This window comes from Protopterus annectens, chromosome 5.part1 (genome assembly GCF_019279795.1).
Source record: "Protopterus annectens isolate FY-2018-M chromosome 5.part1, PAN1.0, whole genome shotgun sequence".
In the NCBI taxonomy this organism is placed as follows: domain Eukaryota; kingdom Metazoa; phylum Chordata; order Ceratodontiformes; family Protopteridae; genus Protopterus; species Protopterus annectens.
The window spans coordinates 393,227,331-393,250,056 of NC_056736.1; the positions used below are offsets into that span (position 1 = coordinate 393,227,331).

At 42.4% G+C, this 22,726-nt stretch overlaps 1 protein-coding gene across 3 annotated transcripts in view; it reads left to right on the forward strand.

Annotated features, from left to right (window-relative positions):
- Positions 1–22,726, forward strand: part of REPS2 (RALBP1 associated Eps domain containing 2) — a 2,057,440-nt gene that overhangs the window by 1,165,559 nt on the left and 869,155 nt on the right. For all 3 annotated transcript variants that reach the window (XM_044073054.1, XM_044073053.1, XM_044073052.1), the window contains exon 8: positions 13,550–13,692. In XM_044073054.1, the coding sequence (XP_043928989.1) occupies positions 13,550–13,692 (143 nt within the window). The remainder of the gene's footprint in view (positions 1–13,549; positions 13,693–22,726) is intronic.

Here is a 22,726-nt window from a genome sequence, read left to right on the forward strand (position 1 = left end):
CCCCTTTTTGGTTTGCCCCTTTTTTTTGTTTTTGGGGAAGTCTTTTCCATAGCATGGGCAGTCTCTGGGTTATGAAGATATCCCTCCAACATGTTCTGTTGATTGTGGTAATGAGGTTAAGGTAATAAATTCATATTACTGTTCACATATTCAATGACTGTTGGAATAGTATATGATATTAAAAGTAACTGGGACATGCTCCCTGCTGCCACAGATATGTCAACAGTTGTTTAAAGTTCACTCACTTTTACATTTAAGAATAAAAAAAAAGTCTGAAAAGATAGCTGTTATTTGAATGTGTAGTCTTTGAAAGCAGCTCTTTCAGATGATATATCCCTGTGAAATTGCTCAGCATGTAAATATATTACTACTGTATATTTTTTTTGTTCACATAAGTGATAAAAAATATCAGTTTACTTTTCAAGCTGATTGCATGACAGTTAATGGGGTGTATGCACAAACATGTAAAAGAATGTATAGCTGAACACTTATAATGACATTAAGAAGCTGGATCAACTAAACACATTCGTAAGACATGTAATATAAACAGTTGGTACCATAAGTTTCAGCTGTCTGTTCTGCAAGTAGTTAAAACAAGTATTGGGGGAGGTGATGTGATGTAATGAACAGAGAAAACAGAGTATAGCTGGATTTCAAGTCTGAATGCTACTAGTTTGCCAGGGTTAAGTCAATTTTCTAGATTAAAACTTGTATTTAAATCATTAGCATTGAGACCTTGATTATACTTTAATTTCCTGCAGTAAGGAGGTTTATGCTCAGCTGAGAGTGGAATTTTTGAGTAGGAGGATGCTTTTTTAATGGATGTCGGTAGGGATTCCCAGATTCTGAGATCTTATACAGAAAAAAAAAGTGATTAGTACACTGCAGTTTAATTTTAGGGGTCTTGTAATGAGAGTGACGAATGGTCAATGATTCATAGATTAGTACTTGGCTAACTGCCCTTGCAAGCCATGTTAAGCCTAGCTAATTATCCCTTGTGAGACTCAAACCCTGCACCTTGTGTTTGTAAGGCAAACACCTTAACCGTTAGGCCACCCTCCCAACAAGGTTTCTAAGGTTGTATAATGGGGAGTCTTTACTCTGGAAGGTAGTGGAGAGAGAGTGAGTTTGGTTTTGTTGTTGTTTGAACAGCTGTGACCTGAGAAAGGTCTGCCCTTTGTTTGACAAAAAGCTGTTTTGCTTTTTGTAGTGTTTTGCAATGGTGTTCTTTTTTGGTAAGTGTGTGATGAACCTACATAGTTATTGGTGAGTCCCTGAATGAGAGTGTGATTTTGTTTTGAATCATATGCTATTAAAGGAATGGCTGTAGTAAAATGGCTTTTCTTATTGCAATTCTGGATTGTTTTAAGAAGACGTTTTGCGTTGAACCTGCATATTTTATTTGCCATTAGCACAGAGTAAGTGTGGGAGTTGAGAATGATACAGAGGTGCTTTGTTGATGTATGTATGGGAGAAAGGACTGGGGCAAGAGTGGACCTTTGTGGAACACCTTTCTTCATTTTGGCAAGTGGAGAGAGAGGGACAGGAAAGAATTTTAACACAGAGTTGTCGATTAGACCGATAGCTTTGGAACCAAAGTAGGGCGCCCGGGTGAATGAGAATATCAAGCAGATGGGTGTAGAATTAGATTCTGATTGACGAGATGGAATGCCTTTATCAGTTTAACAAAAATGGCACTTGTGAGCTACACTTTGTCCATCCCTAGTGGGATATCATCATTTAGGATCCATAAGGCTGTTGAAGTGCTCTGGCCAGGCCAAAATCCATGTTGCTTGTTAAAGAAGTAGTTATAGTTTGATATATTTTTTATTAAGTATGAATATTTTTTGAGGATTTTTGCCATGGTAGGAAGAATAAATATTGGATGGTAGTGTGAGAACTTGGTCGGTTTGGGCTGTTTTCAGACCGGGTTTGTTAAAGCAAGTCATGTTATGTTTGGCATGGTGTTTTGTTTTAGGCATAAATTGATATATGCTGGTGTGGTGCTCTGATGTAATGCCTCCAGTACATGAATCAGGGGAGTATGCCATTGGATCCTGGAGGACTGTCAAATTTTAGATTTTTGAAAATTGGCACTGTCTTTTATCTTAATATGTTTGAAGTCACATTTAAAAAATAAAAGTTCAGTTGTTTAAATAACCTGCATGATGGCAGGCTGTTTAATTCTACATGAAAAAGTGTCATGTGCATGAAAGTGTGTCTTGTGTTGTGATATTAATAAAGCTTCCTTTGCATGGTTGTTGGCTCATTTTTTTTCTTCAAGTTTGTGGTATTTAAAGAATGGGAAGAGGCCAAAAATGCATTTGGACTGCAGGCTAGAGGCTACCTTCCCTGTCAAGGATTGATATCAGGGTATAGGCAAAGAGAAAGGAAGAGGGGAATCCTAAGTGAAAGGCCAGCACTGGTAGAGTTTTTAGTAGAACCTAGAACAGAAGCTGCTGTTAAAAAGGGATAATTAGTAGGGCATGTAAAATATTACATGCAAAGTATAGGAATCAGAGGAGGTTAGAAAGGATTGGGTAAACAATTCACAAAGAAACAATGGGACGATATATATATAGCTCCCAAATACTCGCAAATATGCAACAATGTTTAGAAGATTTAGGATCTTTGCTTGGAAGTGTTTGCCTAAGTATTTTATACCCCAAGCAGAATCCAAATAATTTTTCTTCAGGTAGATTGCAAATGTTGGAGGTATGATGGGGAAGAAAGAGGCGATTGGGAACATGTTTTGGAGAGTGTAATGGGTTAGCAGACTTTAAAAATTCTGTGTAGACTACTCTGTCAGATGTACTGGGTGAGCAAATTGGTGTAACTAAGGAAATTATTTTTTTAGCTGTAATACAGAATCTGAATTGCCTAGACATAGTAAAGCCTTGCTGAGTTTAATTATGCTAGCTTCTAAAAAAGCAATTACTAGAAAATGGAAATCAAAGTCTAAACCATCCTTCGTAGAAATAGTGCAGAGATAAAAAAACTTGTAAGTAGGATCTTTAGAAAAGGGTAGGAGTGAATTATGTAGAAATAAATGGGAATTGTGGGAATAATATATGCAGAATAATATTTTGGAGGGGGAATAAGGTTTAAGGGAAGGCAGGAATTGAGTGACTTATGTCCTGTTTGACTGACAATGACTGTATAAAATATAAGTGATGTATAATGTTTGCAAGTGACTATATTTCAACATGGTTTGCTTTCATTTGTGAAAATGTACTGTATAATTCTCTACGTGATAAGTGATAATTCGATAAAGATGGTTCGTGTTATAAAAAAAAAAAGGTTGTGGTATTTAGGAGTTGGGCCTTTATCTTTCATAGCCATATCAGAGTTGTTTCATATGAATGGCTAAGGAATATGGTTTGATCTTACAAATATTAAGAAATAGTATGGTTTTGTTCCTGGTATAAACCTGACAGGTTTTCATAATATACCATAATATCTGCGCTATTAATTTTTCTCAGTATTGCCTGTTTGGAATATCCAAAGTAGTTGAATTTATATTCTGGGAGCTGATGGTCCTTGAACCTGGTTTAGTATGTCAGCAGTGTTTGTCGCTGTCATCTACAGGAAGATGCTCATTAATTTTTGACAAAGGGCCTGGTTTGTTGGCACAGAGACCCTGACTATGATCCAAGTGACCAGTGTTCAGTTAGCAGCCCCCAGCCCTGGACAAGGCAGGCAGAGAAGGAGAATAGTGAGTTGGAATGATCTTTGTGCCTTCCTGGGGGGTGGGGTGGGGGGGGGGTGCTCGGGAACAGCATAGGAAAAGTACAGTTTCTTTGGTAGAGACTGGGGAAGTCAGTTCCTGTGTTTAAGGGGAGTGGGTGAGATAGTTTGCTGGCGGCATCCCTTGTGGAAGTGAGGAATGATTAGAGTGGTCAGCTCGTTGCATATCCCCCTTTTGTTCCTTTGCTTAGAATCTAAGTGGCATTAGGGCTAATCAAAAAATGTTCAAGCCTACCTTGATGGCTACTTGCATGATGACTCCTCTCACCTAGTGATGGGAATGAATTGGATGACAGAGGATCTGGTGTTTGACAGGCAATGGGGGCAAAAGTCAAAAAATAAAAATAAATGTTGCCAAAAGGGGGGCTTTTCTGGGTTGGTGCACTGTCCTTAATTTCTTCTAAGGCCAAAAGTATAGGTTCTGTCTGAAAGCTTTGTAGATGGAGGAGGCTGTATATGTTAATTAATTAACTTGAAAAGAAATGTTGAAGTTGTGTTATCCCTCCGGTAATGGGTAGCTGGTTTGTCTTGTAGCAGTAGACAGTGATGCATTCTATGTTCTGTAAGGACAGTAAATCTGCATATCATTTCTTTACGGAAATTCCTATGTAGTTTAAGTGTAGTATGTGTAAGAAGGCTGTAATATGTATCTGTTTTGACCCTTTCTCATTTTGTCAAAGTGGCATTGCCCGCCAGGCAAAAAAGTGACTGGACTTTTTTGAAAATTTTGTCAACATGTAAAGTAGGATTGGAGGTATGTTTTATTTATCAAGTTTATTTTATTTTATTTATGTTTGTTTTCTGGCACAGCGCACTGATCACAACATACCACTTTCAAGTGCAAACCTGGAAAATACATTGCAAATGCAAAAGACAAAACAAATACAGAGTAAATAGCAATGAAATAATCAGACCATGCTTTTAAGCTTAGTAAGAGAGACATCTGTGTTAATAAAGCAAATTTGTGACACCGTTATTTTAAAATGTGTGACTATAGAGTCAGAGGTTCTTTCTGTTGTAAAATTTGTAACTGTGTGACATGTACACTAAAGACTGCACTTGTTTTGCTAGGTCTTAGTTGGCAGGGCGAGATTAAGCCTTAGGGGGTCCCAGGGCACTAAAATCATCTGACACTTATATTGGTTACTCAGGTCATATGATCACTGAATGCTCATGTTTTCATGATCTACGTTATACAAATCCAGATTGGGTTGAATCCAGAGTTTGTAGGCCACCTATATCAATGGTCAATACTGAGAAACTAACAGACCTCCTCCGATGCATTTCATAGCTTTTTCTAAATCCTCCTATTTCTGTGGTACATTTTTTTAAAGCTGTCTATCTCTCTATGCAGCTTTCTGTGCGTCTCTCTCTCTCACACACACAGACGTTCCTTGTACATAATTTTAGTTTAAGATCTAAAATATTTAAGTTGCTCATCCTTACACTGCTTCTAATTTAAATCTGTTTTTCGAGAAAGGGGTCCCAAAACCAGAAGAAAATTGAAGTAGTGTTTGAGCATTGTTACCTTAATGTTTTTGCTGATAATAGCTTTATGAAGCACATCCAGGTACCATGTACACAATTTTTTCGGTGGCTAAGCTTCAGTATATACAAATTAATATGGATGGAGAAGCCCTACTGATCTGAAGTAGTTAACTTCATTTGATCAGCAACCTTCGGATCCGAGCCGGCAGCTTTCCTAGCCAAAGATCCGAACTCCAAGCTCCTCCCCATTACCCATAATGCCCTGCCATCCCCCTTTAACCCTCAGATCTCATTTGCCGCGGCTTCCTTAAGCATCTCAGAACGAGCTCCTAGCGTGGGTGTTGTGAGTTAAAACTTTTTACACCTTTTTTCTGCCAAAAAAATTCTAAAACTTTGTGTGTGTGATTCCCTTCTCTCTTAGTATTTTTGGGTAGTTTAAAGCTTTTTAGTTTAGTTGAAGTTAGTTTCCCTCCCCCTGTCTGTGTGTGTGAAGGCGTGTGCATGTGGGCCTGTTCTTTTCCCTCTTTATAAAATGTCTGAAGGCCCAAAAGCTGTATTTTCTAAATGCTCCGAGTGTGGCCATAAGCTGTCCCCAGCGGATGGCCACACTCGGTGCGTTATCTGCCTGGGTGTTAGTGCAGTCTGAAGAAAGGTGATTATCTGTGCAGCCTTTAATCCCAGGGCTTTGAGGGATAGGAGGACGAAGTTAATCCTTGAGGGCCTTTTACCCCCTGATTCCACTTCGTCTTCCTCCTCCTCCTCTGTGGCGCCAGCCGCGGCCGCTGCTGCTCCACCTACTGCCTTCGATAACCTGACTGGGACTCAAACTCCCTCTTTGGTCCAGGAGGAAAGGGATGGCAGAAAGAGAGATAGGAAGGACAAGGAACGGGAGAAAGATAGGCACCGTAGCCACAAGAGGCGGTCCGAGTTAGCTCCATCAGCCCCGCCGTCTAAGCAGCTTGCCTCTCCCCTTAAGGTCTCCGGGTCTTCTCCCTCTCGGCTCCATTCTCTGCGGTTTTCCCCGGAGCCAGAGGAGGAGACCCGGTCACCTTCGAAGTCGTCTAGGCGGCCTTCCCGGCCGGCCTCGGCGGCCTCGTCCAGATCAACCAGGAGTCTATCCGACACAGACATGGACCGGATGATGCGTCGATTTCTCCAGGCCCAGCTGCAGATGGGACTGCTCTTGCCCCCCCCCCCCTCTGGGGGGCAGCTCGACCCCCTTTTTCGCCCCCATTGCTCCTTCTCCGACCTGTTATCGGGGTTCGGAGCAATCGGATCCGACTAGCTTCGGCGCCGACTGTGCCCTCGAGTCTGTCAGATCCATTTTTGGATCCGAGCTCTCGGGGCCGTGAGTTGAGCGTCGGATCCGGAGGGGTTGGGCGGGCCTTCGGCTCCCTTGAGGTCGGAGAGCACTACTCTTTCGGATCCGATCGGATCATCTCCGGCTCTGATCCGCACACTGGATCCGAGGGGACTGCTTTCGGATCCTAGGGAGAGCAGTTCACCCTTGGCATTCGACGTCGTGGAGAGGGTCCTCTCGAGGGATTCGAGACCTCTGGCTCTTGCTACGGATCCACCCGCTACTCCCTCTCAGATGGGCCTCTTTTCCATCATCCGGCCCCAGGGACAGCCTGCGCCTACGTCCCAGATGGTTCCTGTAGAGGAACAGGACATTGTTGGTGAGCCCTCTTTGGACAGCCCCCCCCCCCCCCCCGAGGAGATCCCTCACAAACGAAAGTGTAAGAGGAGGCACTTGGACTCACCCGAGTCCCTCACAGATGACACGGACTTAGAGGAAGGGGAAGGTTCCCCAGGTCACCCCCCGAAGACGTCTCCTTTGGAGACATCATGGAAATGTTGCGCATTAGAGGGGGGTGGTCTGCCCAAAAACCTTCCTCGGATGAGTCCATGTTTCTGGAGGCATTTGACGCAGACCCATCTACCTCTTGGGTGTCCCCTCCCGCTTGGACCTCATAACTACCAGGGCATGGAAGGAGCCGGACACTGTTGAGCCAATACCCAAGAGACCGGACAGGATCCTCAGCCCTCTCACAGACAGGACAATTTGGAGTAAGGGTGCCCCAGTGGATGCTATGGTGGTGGCAGCTGCCACGAAAAAGGAACTAGCACAGCAGAGTTCCGCGGTACATCCTCCAGACAAGGAGTCTCAGATGATGGACCGTCTCGGAAATCGGGTGTTCGCTTCAGCGACCTTCTCTGTAAGGTCACTGAACTATATGGCATATGTAATTCGGCTCCAGCAGGACTTAATCAAAGAGTACGCTGGTTCACCCCCAGAGTCCATGTTGGCCGAGGACAAACGAACCTCGGCTCGAATGGCCACTCTTAAGTCAATTACTAACACATCTATGCAGCTTCTCTCCCATGCCACGGAGGGAGCGGCTAGAGCCAGCAGAACAGGCTTTGCCTTATGTCGACAGGCCTGACTCCGTCTCTGCGACTTTGCGGAACCCTTCAAGACGTCCTTCGCGAACGCCCTTGTTGACAGTTCTATGCTTTTCGGCAAAACCATCCGCGATACGCTTCTCCAGAGCGAGAAAGATGGGAAGACGTTGTCTGCCATCGGGATCCGCTTCTCTGCTCCTCAGTGGTCCTTCTCCAGGAACCAAAGAGGACAAAAGAAGATGCGGTTCCGGAAAACTCAACAATCCCGTTTCGCTCCGGATCCTTCGTCCTTCAGAGGCAGAGGAGGACAGAGTGGACACCGGCCCAGAGGCAGAGGGGGGCCGAAGAATTTCGGGTCGAGGGAACCCTTTTCCGATCGACCCGGGCAGCAACCCTGAGGGGTTACCCGACTGCTCCTCTCTGGAGGCAGTCGGGGGGGGGGCGCTTCTCGGAGCACCTAGCACATTGGGAGTCCATTACAACAGATCGCTGGGTGCTCCGAATCATATCCAGAAGCTATTCAATTCCATTCCTTACATCTCCTCCCCGGTCGGGGAGCCACCTCGATGTCCCACCCAATCAGAGGGAGGTAGCAGCCTCCGAAATAGGAGAGCTGCTAAGAAAAAGAGCCATCCAGCACGTCCCCCTAGGGCAATCCGGATCAGGCTTTTACTCCAGGTTCTTTTTGGTGCCAAAAAAGACAGGGGACTTACGGCTGATTCTCGACCTGTCCACACTGAACCTGTCAGTCGCCAAGGAAAAGTTCCGGATGGTCACTATTCAATCCATTCTCCCACTTTTACAGGAGAACGACTGGATGTGCTTGATAGACCTCAAGGATGCGTACTACCACTTTTTAATGGACAGGCGATCCAGGAGGTTTCTCCGCTTTCGGCTGGGAGCCAACCATTATCAGTTCAGGGTCCTACCCTTCAGTCTCACCACAGCCCCCAGGGTGTTCACCAAGGTCATGGCAATTGTAGGGGCCCACGTGAGGCTTCAGGGAATACAGGTCTTTCCTTACCTGGACGACTGGCTCCTAACCCCCCCCCACCAAGCATCTACTATGTTCAGGCAGGGACTACTTACATCTAGCCCGCCACCTAGGGATCACAATCAATCACAAGAAATCCTTCCTTCAGCCCACTCAAATCTTGGATTTCATAGGGGCCAGGATAGACACTCTACAATCCAAAGTCTTCCTGATGGTGGACAGACTCCGCAATCTAAAACTTCACATTCTGACTCTTCTACAATCATCAGCCCCTCCAGCGGAATTAGTCCTGAGGGCCCTGGGGTCCATGGCAGCGGCCATCAATCTGTTACCGATTGCACGTCTGAAGATGAGAATCCTTCAATGGACCTTACAGGTCCAGTGGTCCACCCTACGTCACCCCCTGTCTACACCTATCCCCCTCAGCAAGGTTTGCAGGGAATCTCTACTTTGGTGGCTCCATTCCAGAGACCTTCGGGAAGGGCGCCCCTTCTCCATGTCCCCACCCCAAGTCACAGTGACCACGGATGCATCTCTCCTCAGGTGGGAAGCATTGCATGGGCAGATCCGTCCAAGGCATGTGGACTCACACGGAGACCTCTTTGCATATCAGTGTCTTGGAGATGAGGACAGTGCTTCTAGCGTTGCAGGCTCTCCATGCCCTTCTTCCTCCAGGGACTATTGCAATTCAGACAGACAACATGTCAGTAGTCTGGTACATCAAGAAACAGGGGGGAACCAGATCTTACCCACTTTGCCGAGAGGCCATGAGAGTGTGGGAATGGGCGATCTCCACCAACCGCTTTCTCATAGCAACGCACATACCGGGTCGGTCAAACATTCTAGCGGACAGGTTGAGTCGAACTATCCTCTCACCTTACAAGTGGTCTCTGAACCCAGTAGTAGCGGAACAGATCTTCATCAGATGGGGTCAACCTTGCTGCGATCTGTTCTCGTCACCTTTGAACACAAAGTGCAGCGAGTTCTTTGCTCTAATTCTCCCACTAGGGGAAGTCCCCAAAGATGCTCTGGTTCATGCTTGGCCATCCGGTCTTCTTTATGCTTATCCTCCTCTTCCGTTGATGAGCTTTCTGCAAGAATTTTGTCGTCGGTTGGGGAGCAGAGTTATCCTCATAGCCCCATTCTGGCCTCGCCAAACCTGGTTCCCATGCCTACGGTCTCATCTAGTACATCCTCCCTGGATCCTAGATCCCATTCCGGATCTGATTTCTCACCCCTTGGGATTGAAGACCCCCAACCTGGACAACCTCAAGCTCTCGGCTTGGTTGATCCAGTTCCATTAATGGCTAGGACTCCCAATATCTCATCCTCAGTTAAGGCCATCCTGGTGGCTGCTCATAAGCCTTCTACCAGGAAAATCTACAAGAGTAAATGGAAGTGTTTCTCTATCTGAGCGGAGCATAGGAAGTTGGATCCCTTTACTGCTCCTATCCCAGTAGTCCTCGACTTTCTATCCCATATTTTCCATCAAGGGGCTAGTTCTTCTACGGTTAAAGTTCAATTGGCAACTATTTCACACTTCCATGTTGGGAACAGTTTTGGACCCCTAGCTTCCTTTAAGATTTGCAAGACATTCCTAAAAGGAACTTTCCTGTTAAGACCCCCTGTTAAAGATGCAGTTCCTCCATGGGATTTAACCCTAGTCCTTCAGGCTCTGACTGGTCCCCCCTTTGAGCCTGCAGCTTCAATCGACTTAAAGTATGTATCTTGGAAAACTGCCTTCCTGATTGCCATTAGATCAGCTAGAAGGATATCGGAACTTCACGCTCTTTGCAGTAAGCCTCCATACCTCATCTTTCATAAAGACAGGGTTTCCCTCAGGACTAATCCCGCCTTTCTACCTAAAGTGGCTTCAGAAGCCAACATCAACCAGTCCATTAATCTACTTGTCTTCTTTCCTAATTATCAGAACAAAGGAGAGTATAGACTTCATTGTCTAGATGTTCATAGACAGTTGCAATTTTACTTAAACAGAACAGCTGAAATTCGAAAATCAGATCAACTCTTCGTTTCATTTGCTAAGTCCTGTCTGGGTAAGCCAGTGACTAAAGTAACCTTAGCTAGATTTTTTCCCAATGCATCCTTCTCGCATACAGAAGCTCTGGCCGACCTGAGCCCCCGAGGGTTCGAGCTCATTCTACCCTTTCTGTGGCTACTTCTGCTGCTTTCTGGTCGAGGGTGTCTTTGGATGACATTTGTTCAGCAGCTACTTGGGCTTCCTCTCATACCTTTATTACACATTATAAAGTGGATCTAATATCCAGAGGACTCGCATCTTTTGGCACTGCAGTGCTCCAAAATATCCTTTCATGAGGACCTCCCAAGTTGTTGGTAGCTGGGGACTCTGTCCCACAGGTTGCTGATCAAATTAAGTTAACTACTTCAGATAAAGAAGTTATGTACTCACCATAACGTTCCATTTGAGTAGGTAACTTCATTTGTCAGCAACCAACCCTCCCTCCATCCCCCAGACCTTTAGTTTGTTCTTGATGGATCAGGATATGTCACTTTCCGATGACATCAGGTAAAACGTTCAGGTAGTTTTCCTTGTGTTATAGTAATGTTCTATGATACTATGGCAAATTCGATCTGAGGGTTAGAGGGAGATGGCAGGGCATTATGGGTAAGGGGAGGAGCTTGGAGCTCGGATCTTTGGCTAGGAAAGCTGCCGGCTCGGATCCAAATTGGATCTGATACCCACAGGTTGCTCACAAATGAAGTTACCTACTCAGATGGAACGTTATGGTGAGTACATAACTTATTTTTTTGTTACACATAGTAAGTGCACAAACCCCATAAATATTTAATCTATGCTTTCATCTCAGTAACCTATCCTTTTCTGTTTTGTTTTCTAAAATTGAAACCTCATAACCACATTACTTTTTTGTCCTTTTAACTACCTTGAAACTGATTTACTCCTGACAAGTAGCTTGCACCCAATTTAACAAAGGCATCAATTTCTTGTCTTGCCCAAAACAGCTGAATCACCATTCATGTCACAAGTATCGCTTGAGTACTCATTTAATTTTCTAGAGTCAGAAGTAGCACTACTTCTGTAGCTGGAGTGATTCCGTACTGCAGAATTTGTTTGTAAAAATTTTTTTTTGCTTCTGCTATATGTTGAGTGTTTGGTGTACTCAGCCTTCAGAACCACTTTTAGTTCCCCTCCTATACGTGTAGACTATTTTGAGCAACGACAGGAAAAACGTGGCATTAGTGGGACCTACCACCACTGCAGGCTGAAGAGGCTAGTATTGTTATAAGAGTTAGTTCATAAGTATTGTGCATGTCTGTTCAGATGAGAAGATGCTCCTGTTTACACTGACAAACAGCTTACCCATAACTAACAGATCTAATTGAATATGACACTGCATAGGCAAACATAATCAGATTCTGTCATATACAGTAGTTGTGATTGTGAAGTAACAGTTTGTACCGAAAGCAAATGTATAAAGAGCTCTGACTGCATATTGCAAATAGAGTAAGCAGACATGAACATCCTGACTTTATATCTTTTCCCTTCACGTGCCTTGAATAAATAACAGTAGGCAGGTATTATGACACTGTATCTGTTTCGGGCAAAACAGATTTATTTTTAAATATTGCCTGCCACCTGCAATTGCACAAGCATTCATACAACAAGTCCAGCACAAAGCCACAGCTCCCTACTTGCAAGGATCTGTCCTCCAACATGACTGTGCCATTATCAGTAGCCGTTGGTCTTTTTCCTAATTCTCCTGGTTCCAGTCCAGTGCTTACAGTTTGAGATTTACTGTTCCACAAGTTCTTATCCCATAGGAAAGAGCCCCAAAACAGCGACCGATCACTGGCTCAACTTGTGTGCACTGTTGTGGACCCATTACACTGCCTGCTGCTAACTCAGTTAGAGCTGTCAAACCACAGTCCACAGCATTACTTGGAAGAGCCACCAGATTCATAGACCACACCAAAGAAACATGGAGTGGAACTAGCTCAGCCTCATTTGCTGTTACAGTGCCTTCTAAAGTGGGATAATGTCATTTGTGGTGGCCAGAGATGACTAGAGAATGTAGCATAAGAAAATTTTGAAAACACTTCTGGGCATGTAAACCTGCTTTCATTAACTTAGTATGAGATGTTTGTGCTTTGACAAATGAATGCAGGCTTTTTTGGTGAGGCAATCGCATTTTGAAAGTAGCAGGGAACATTTTGTCACTCAATGTGCCAGAGTCTGCTAGTGAAAATTATAGAATATATATGCAGAGTGTGGTGGGCTGCTAAGACAGTGTTTAGGACAAGTTCTCCGTTTGTACCCATTATTCTAGCCCCTATAACTGTCAATTCTTCAGTCTTTGAAATCGCATTTAACATGAATACTTATTATTTTACCATCCTGAGACAATAAAAGTAATTCTTTGTATTTGGTTCAGGGCTTATGTTCCAAGGTTGATTGATTGTTACTTCAGTCTTCAGAAATGGGACAACATAAAATAAGTTAAAATTATTTTGCAAGTCTTGCTTGCTACCTTAAAAAAAGAAAAAAAAAAATCAGATGATCTTGAACTAGTGCATCAGTCTTATGAGGTGTGACGTTGTCAGTCCAGCAGAGGGCAGTATAATGCTTATCACTGTGCTGAAGCTTTGCTGCTTTTTGTTCATTTATTTATTTATTTAAAAAAATATTGTGCTGAATTGCTTTTGCATTACTGAAATATGCTTTCAAAACCTTTAGGTTATTCTTAGCATTTTGAAAAAGTAAGTACATAATAGGTAATGTTGCTTGTGTTAGAAGTATAAATGCAGTTCTTTTTTTCTTTGACGTCAATAGCTTAATTCAGTTCTGCTTTGGTCAATAGATACTTGCCATTCAGTGTGCTTAGTGTATGCTTACCACGTCTCTCAATCTACTCACAGGGAGCTCAGTGACGTGGACTGTGATGGAGCTCTAACGCTGCCCGAGTTCTGTGCAGCCTTTCACCTCATCGTAGCTAGAAAGAATGGCTATCCTTTACCAGATGTGCTGCCAAAGACCCTTATTCCAGAGTCTTTCACAATGGGTAAGTGTTTGAGGGTTTTATTCAGCTGTGTATTTTGCTCTAGATGCTAAATTAATTAATTAGTTTCATAGCAATTTCTAGTGTTGTACAAGAAAGCAAGACTGAGATTATAGCAGTTTGTATATATCTGCATTCTGGAGGTAAAGGGGGGCATGTTAGTGCATGGTAAAGCTTAGTAGACAAAATAATGTGCAGATAGATGAAATACTAGGTAGCACTTGTGCAGAAGTTGTATGCAATTCAGAATGCATGTAAATGTAAAAGGAAATTTCCTGTATGTAGAGCATTTAAATGGTACTCTGTTGCGATGATGAAAAACAGTTTTAAAGGGAGCATTTATGGTACTAATGACGTTTTTTCCCTGTGCAGCTAGACTGAACTCTGGGCAATACATTGCTGCACAGTTTTCCTTTAATTCTGCATTTCCCAGACTAGTATTTGTCACTAATACTGCAGCCTTTTTTTTTTGTGTACATAGTCATGTTTTGCTGTTTTTCTGTATAAGCTCAATGCAGAATGTAGAAGTCTGTATATATGTTTTAGGAAAATAAAATAGTTGTGATAATACGCGCGCACACACACACACACACACACACACACACACACACACACACACACACACACACACACACACACACACACACACACACACACACACTCACACGTACACGTACATATACAATTTGAAGACAGCATGTAAGCTTCATTATAACCGACTTTGATGGGACATGAAAACCATTTGATCCATATAGACTGTCTGTCTTCCATATCTCATGTGAGTCCTTAGCGACTTGGAGGATGTTTTATAGTGTGTTCCCTTAGCAGTTATAGCACTGCGTATGCTAGCAAGTATTGAGTATGTGCCAGTATGCCACAACAAAATAACAGTTTCCTGTTTTGGATAGTGTAGTAGAATGCTACTAGATTGGTCCTGCTGCATCCTATGGATACCCCTGTTCATCTGACCACTGGAATATATAACCTTTTCTATTTAACAGTCCCACTGTTCTATGCATTCAGTGGTAATTGTCATATCTATTGATGTGAAAGTGGTGCAGATCACTGCAGCTCAGTAAATGTTATTTACCATAACAAAACCAACCAAACAACACTTCGAAAAACAATGGTTTTACCGTAACAAATGCACAGACTATAGATGCAACAGGAACCTACAGGGCATGCAAAGGGAGTCTTTCACAGATGGCTGTGCTTTGGATAGGCATATAAGTAAATACTATAGAAGAGGGCAGATTCAACTGTGTGATATCCATCTTAACGGTTGAGCAACTTCCCAATTCACAAAAATATGTTCATTGAATGGGACTCTGCATTCAGTTCATGCATTATGAATACTTGAACATTCAGGTTATTTCTTGACTTTCTTCTCGAGTCTCTTGACCAGTGATCATATTGTGCTAATGCTATGGACGGTTCACAAATTATAGTGAGTCTTCCCTTATTTTGCAACTGCAGATTGATGTTTGTCCAGCATATTTTAGGGAAAATCCAGATTATGATAACAGGCTGCTTAGTTAACTTTTTAAGCTTTTTCTTTTACTTTAAAAATATTGTTAGGGAAAGAGCTAGTTGTTAAAGTCACAGGCTGGCTGTGAGGTTCATAGGAAATTATTTTGTTTTAATCATGAGTAATCTGTGAGAAGCACTTTTGCAGATTAATACTCCATATCTAAATTAAAATCTAATGTTCATTTAGCCTGTGAGATGTACATTAGTGACAGGGCAGCAGCCTCACTACTCCATTAGCCTGCTGCCATGTTCTTTCACAGAACACTCCAAAGGCTTGCTAATATAGTTTGCAGCTTTCAAAGTAGGGTACTGTCATGGCTATCAGAGACTGGAATGTTACTGTTAGAGATCTTGTGTGTAATGCACAGGCACAAGTATGTGTTTGAAAACACTGTCTGTGTAAGACATTGAGAATATTATAATAGTGGTTGAGAAGAAGCCTATAGTAAAGCTTCCCATATATGTTTTATGGTCAGCTGTTAATTCATTTTGCTGGCATTTTTATGTTATGGGTATCTATAGTATCATTTGCATGTGTGTGTGCACGCATGCACATGCTCTCACACACAACAACAAAATAGCCGTGGTTCCTTTTTTGGGTTGTGGTTGAGAAGAAGCCTCTACTAAAGCTTTCCATGTATGTTTTATAGGCAGTTTGTTAATGCATTTTGCTGACATTTTTATGTTATGGGTATCTGTAGTATCATTTACATGTGTGTGTGCACGCACGTGCATGCTCTCATACACTTGCATGCATAAGTAATATCCTATGGATTTTTTCCTGGTAAAGTCTATTCTCTAGTCCTCATCTTGATGGCTTAGCAAACCTCATCTTGATGGCTACAATTTCCAAGTTTATCATGCGATTATATATTCCCTGTCTGCCTTGGTAACTGATTTTCACCTTCCTTTGTTCGTAGAGGCCACTTAGTGGAGTAAAGTTTGGCTATAGTTGACTTGGTCACATTGATATGACACACCTATCCTATGTACAAATGGGAAAAAGGAGGTTGATGTTGATGATGATTATTTGTTCCTAGAGGCATTCATAGTACCTTATTAGAGATCCACAGAACCAACTTTGATGATGATTTGCAGTAACTCTTGAGGCCTCCTGTTATATTATCTCCAACTTCATAGTTCTTGAAACCTGTGGATGATAGTATGCTTGCTTCCTGCCCATACGCCAGGCTAAGCTGTGCTCTCCAGTTCTTTTCCAGTGCTCACTCATTTTAGTTCTCAGCCCTAGCATATATTGCAGAAGTTGCTATGCTTGCTACCTGAAAAGCATCAGTCTTCAAAGTATTCCCACAGTCCCTAGATCACCAGCTATGAAATACCCACCATCAGTTTCTGTCTTAGCTGGGACAGGAACACAATTTTAAGGACTCCAGTAAGTCTCATTGCTTCAGCCTAATCATCAGGATAAGAATTTTTGGAGGCTAGGCGTCTGTTGGTCTTCTCTTTTGTATTCTGTTCACATAATGGCTTTCTCTTTCTTTCATGTTGTATGCTGTCCCTTAACTAGGGAGGAATTAAACTCATGTTAATATAACTGAATATTGATTTGACATGTCCATTGGCTGATGATGCTGAAGGCAGCAGAATAGACTATGCTTGTCATCCACCTTTGGGCTTGGGTCCTGGATATTCAACTCCATCCATAGTTTTTGAATCCTCTTCTGAAGACTCAGTGGCTGAGCTCTGGTTTTGTCTTCCCACCTCTGCTAATGGTGAGGAACCATCTGTTGGTTCCACTTGCACCAAGTTGGCCTTCAGGACTACCTGCAATATTGAATGTGAATTTTGACATCTGTTAAGATCTGTCCTAATGGGTGCAGAAGTGTCGTCTTAAGGAGCATGGACGCTGCCCTTATTGTACATAAGGAGTAGGTCCATCATCTGACAGCCAGTGTCTGTGTGCAGTTTGCTTATCACCAGTTCATATAAGATAAGTGTAGGCCATCCAGTATAAGGCAAGGGTGTTTTTTTCTCTTTACTGATCCCCTTGGAGGGGGTTCAGAAAATCCTAAAGTTCTTTTTCTGACAGTGACAGAGACATTCCCCTCCATATTGCTCTACTTCAGATGTCCACTTCTTTGGACCACTGTTCAAGCTTTTAAAGTCTTCTTTAGATTGGGCTGTTGCACTTTTGCTTCCTTCTTAGAAAGGACTTCATGTGTACAGAAAGTGGACAAAGAACCTGGGCTATCGCTCCTGTAGAGCTTTTCTTGGTGGATGCTCTTTCTGTGTCCAAGACCCAACCAGATGCCATTCTGATTCAGTGAAGATGATGCTCACAATAATCCCTTTTGGAGTAGAATAAAATTTAGAATAAGCATTAGAAAACAGACTGTCCTACATGATATCTTCCATCAAGCATCATCACCAGATCAGCAGTCCAAAGCTCTCCTACGTTTGTTGTTATGACCCCTAAGTAGTTGTCTTACATGTTCTATTTGCAGTCCTTTGTGGATCAGACTTTGGAAAAGTTGATGGAGATGTCTAATTCTGAGGTCAGAAAGTCTTTGGTAAAGAATCTTATAATGGTTTATTAGCTGTTTTTATATAGTACATTTTCTTTTTCTTTTTTTGTGAAAACAATTTATTAAATCATTGCTTAAATATCCTTCATAGAACAAACTGTTCCTCTTATTCTAAAAATATCAAACACATTATTAACAATCGAAAACAAAACTGCTAACAAACAGCATAACAGATAACAGCATGGACATATCAAATCATTTTTCATTTACCTTAACATGCCATCATTTGCATTTATAAAGTAACTCTTTTCTGCTTTTTTAGCATCTCTTCAGGGTCTCATCATGTATATCAAGGCCACTGCCAGGGATAAGCAGATCAGCATTTCACTGCCACAGAGACCATTTCACTAGAAGCTCTGTTTGCAGAATATCTTTAGCTGCTGCCAGTTACATATTCCTTGCTTCTTCCATAAGTGAGAGTAGCTATTGTATCCATGGAGGATCCCTCTGCGTTTACTACCTTTTCATCCAGTATGAAAAATAGGTCTAGTAACAGTTTTAGTCTACCACATGCATAAGCCTCTGTTTCCAACCCAATTAAGAGCAGCCCACTTTAAATTTTACTTTGCTGATGCTGTAGCAGGTTCAAGAATCTGTGTTGCACCACTTGCAATGCTTTTAGGCTCTTATTTTTTAAAGAGAAAGGCCATTTTAATTGCCCATCCTGTTCCCAGGACTTGCTGGAAAGTCTGCAAAAAGAAGAACTGGGGTGACCATCATGGAAAGTCTGTTTGATGCTTATATTAACTTCTTTTTCATAGAAAGGTACATTTCCCCAAAAAAGCTTTTCAAGGTCTTTGCCCCCCGCCAAATTTCTGCCAGATGAGCTTCCTAGAAGGTTGATTGTATGGGTGCCATTATTTCTCAAGACTGCCCTTCAAAATCTTAGTTTGTCTTACCTTGGTGAAACATAACCATGAACTGGTAGATTGCAAATGTGCTTTCAGCCAGTAGTATATTGGAGCTGGTAATATCTTCCCCAGAAGGAGCTTCAGTAAAGGACCACGTGATCACCACAAAGCTCCGGAAGAGATCTGGACTCTGCTTCTCAAAGAGAGTCATAATGTCAATTTTTTTTTTGTTCGTAATATTTACTAGAATGATTACCAGACTGATTGCCTCGGTAATGGTGGTTTTGTAGGAGAAGGGGCTACTTCATTCCCTTACCTGGTTTCCTAACTGTTGATATTAGATCTTGCTTTGGTCCTTTCATAGTTCCAGACCACAGGAGTAAACAAAGTGGAAAAACTCTTCTTTTTGTCACAGTGCAGGTGATTTCTTTAATTTGGGCTGGTGTTACATGCTGTTCACTCTCATTTGTTCTTGCCTATAGACAGAGAATAGGAAGTTATGATTCTGGGCTGGCAGCATCCATGAGGATACAGATGTTCATGGAAACATGAAAGTTTCTTCCCCCTTGGGCCATATAATGATATTCACCTTCACTGCCCTGTTTGCACACCTACAGGTGAGATTGCTTCAGTGAACAGTGAGATGCAGAGTTGTCATTCCTTGCTGACCCTCCAGTAGCATCTAGAATGGAGGACTTCGATCAGTTATCTCATTCTGAGATTATCCTTCCTACAGCATAATTCTTCATACTTTGTAGTTACGAAAACGTCATTAGTATGTTTGGGGATGCGCCCACCTGTACTTTTATTTAGTGCAGAGAGACTGGAGCCCACACAGATGGGGATTTTCAGTACTTCTTGCCAATAGCGCTTTGGAAAGGAAGTCAAAACCACATCCCCCTCTTGCTCAGGTGAGGCATTGAGACTGTGATGTGGTGCTTTGACAGGTATGTGGTACACATTCATTCCCACTACAGAGATGCATATCTGTCTGTGGACCATAGATAGGGGATCTACATTGTAGCTGTTCACATCCTGGGTGGAGTGAGCATGCTAGTGGACTCCCTAAGCTATAGCTGCAGTCCTGTCCTGAAGAAAAGTGACACCCATCTGATAAACATCTTCCAGGAGTGGGTCATAACAAATAGCTTTTTTGCCAAATGAAAGAATGCTTGTTTTAGCCGGGCAAAAGAGATAGTTGATGGTGTACATGTTTCACTTCTCTGGTAGTAAAATTCTTCTGTACTGTTTCACTTTTATCCTGGTTCTGTACCTGCTAGCAGAAGTAATTTGAAAAAGATCAGTACTCACTGTTTTCATTTTTCTGGTGGCCAAGAATGGTATGATTTCAGGCTGTCAGATTGCTTCCAGTGTCTGTAGAAGTAGAAGCTAAAAAAGTCTCCTCAGCAGGAGAAATAGCCAGATCTAACACCAGGCTACTTCTTTAGTTGCTTGTTTGTATCACACTTTCTGGCAGAAGTCACAGTTTGTTGTCACCAGAAAGCCCTTCTAGCCACCAGTGTAACTCTACCCCTTGATTTTGATTTTAGATATTCCGTAGTCAGGATGTATTCTGCTCATACCTATCTACAGCTCCTTATTTTGGTGGAATGCTCAAAATTCAGAAGCCTGCAAAAATGTATTTGAGCCACTGCTCTGCTTTGACCACAGACTGTTCCAATTACCATTCTTTCATGGGCTAACTTGTGCAGTCAGTGACTGACTGACTTCCTGGAGTTTGTCATGGTCAAAGGGACCAATATCAGATTTTACACATTTTACACCACTGGGTGAGTTCAAAAAATTATTAATGTTTTTTTTTTATGCTGCTCATTGCAGAAGGAAGGAAGGAATGGGAGAAAATTGGAAGAGTGAGCAACTCAGTGAGAGGTATAAGGTCCGTGTTTGTCAGTGATGGTGATTGTATTGGAACTGGACCTTGCCAAAAACATAAGGTTACCAACCAGTGTCTTTTGTCTATGCTGCCACTGCTGGTGTGTCACTTTCTCAGTTTGGAAAGGTAATACTGCAAGCTTCTGAAGTACATCATAACCTGAGTTTTCTGGCATTATTCTTTCTGCTGCTGCTTTAATTGTGGCATCTGCAGTTGGATAAAGAAGTATTGAACCAACAGATTTCCTATTTCCTCTACTAAGCTGCTGATAAATTCACAGGTCTGTGTCTGTAAGTATTACCAATGCCAAATAATTAACTTACTCCATCTGTATTTATCTGGTTGGCTAATTTGCACTACTATTAGAGAAAAATACTTTAAAAAGACCAAAAGCATAAGGTTCAGTTCAGGTAACTTTATTCTTGTGCAAGGAGACAAAAAATGCAGTTACAGAGTTTGTCTGGCTAAATCAGGAAGTGTCACAGTTATTATACCTTTCTTTCAAGACATTGCCCACTACGACTGACGTAGCAGATCACCAGTTCATAATTCTGTTATTTTATAGATATTTCCCATACTTCTAGCTGACTCTTCAAAGTTTTGAAAAAGATTTTTCAGTAAACAGGATGGCCTTGATGACCACTGGTCATTATAACTTTCTTACTATGTGATGTTACAAGTCTAGGTACTATGGCTAATTCAAGCACAATGCAAGTACAGATTTCTGTAGCAGTTTATTGTTCTTTATATCTAACTATCTTGCAGCTTGTGCACTTTTTCATCAACTCGAACAGAGTTTATTGTCTGTAATGAATGGATCTACAGAAATTACTATTATTCTCCTTTTAATTTTCTGACCTAGCAGAAAATCACCTGCTTTCCAGTACATTTCCAAGGCATAAACATGTATTTTGCTGTGCTAGCAAACTAGGTCAGAGTGCATCTTGCAGTGTCAGAAAGCATAATTTCAGAAAAGCACATTTGCAGTCTCAAATAAAACTAATGCTGCATATAGAATAAAAATGTGTTAAATCTTCCCTTATTAAAATAAGCATTGCACACATATGTTAATACATATTTTTCTAACATTTCCCCCCTGTTAATACTTTTTATTCTATTTCAGAAGCATAAACAGTTTGATGTCCTTCATCTCACATTGCTGCAGTCCTGACACTTGGGGTAGTCCGCTGTCCCAGTCGGCCCGAATACCAAAGTATAAGGCTGACGTCGGTCAAGGCGCATTAGTCTGACGTCAGGACGTCAGGGTACAAATGCGCACGACCGACGTCATTTCCTCAGTCTTTTTTGCCGCATGGTCCGATGCAGAAGCAGTTTTGCAAGTGCAGGTTGGCGTTCTGAGATTTTCCGAAGTCGGAGTTTCAGACCGAATCCAAGTTGGCTAAGTACCCGTTGGGAATATTTTGGTTTTTCTTGCCTCAGTATTTTACCGGATGTCAGAAAAGTGAATAACTGTATTTCTTGTGGGAAACAGATACCTCATAGGGATTACCATACCTTGTGTATACCTTGCTTAGGGCCTGAGCACGGCGTTGTTGGCTGTCGCTCTTGTGCTAGATTTAACAAACGCACTATAAAGAGAAGATTAGATTGTGCCAGGTTAGTGTTTGGGAAGCGGTGTAATTATAAAATGCCGTCGGATGCTCCGACGCCCGCTTCGTCAAAAAAGCGCAAGGACAAAACAGCAAAGCCTAGCCTGGAAGAACCGTCCGTAGCGGACGTCGGTTCTTTAGAGGGCTCGGTGGAGCCAGAGGTTCAGCCAGAAATTTCTTTGGAATCCCAGGGAGAGACTTTATTACTGCAAGATGTGACCTCTCAGGAGGTAGGCCAGGCGGAAGGGGCTTCTCAGGTAGCTGTTCTTCCCTCCCTTCCTAAGGTGGTTAGGCCCTCCTGCTGTTTCCAAGGCTTCTCCCAGGGGCAGGCCAGGTTTTGTTTCAGGTGTTACCCCTAGTTCTTCAGGGTCTGTACCTAAGAAGCATATGCTTAAAATGGCAGAAGATTTGATTACAATGATTAGAGGTTCTATGCCCCCTCCTGATAAGAGGCCTAGGGTGGAACCTGAGCTTGGGAGTTTTGAGCAGTGTTCGGATGCTTCTGAGTCTTGGCTGAAGACTTGCAGGAGTATTCCCTTACTCTGATTCTGATATAGATGATTCTACTCCTTCTGCTTCTCCTCCTGAGGATTTTTCATTTTCAGA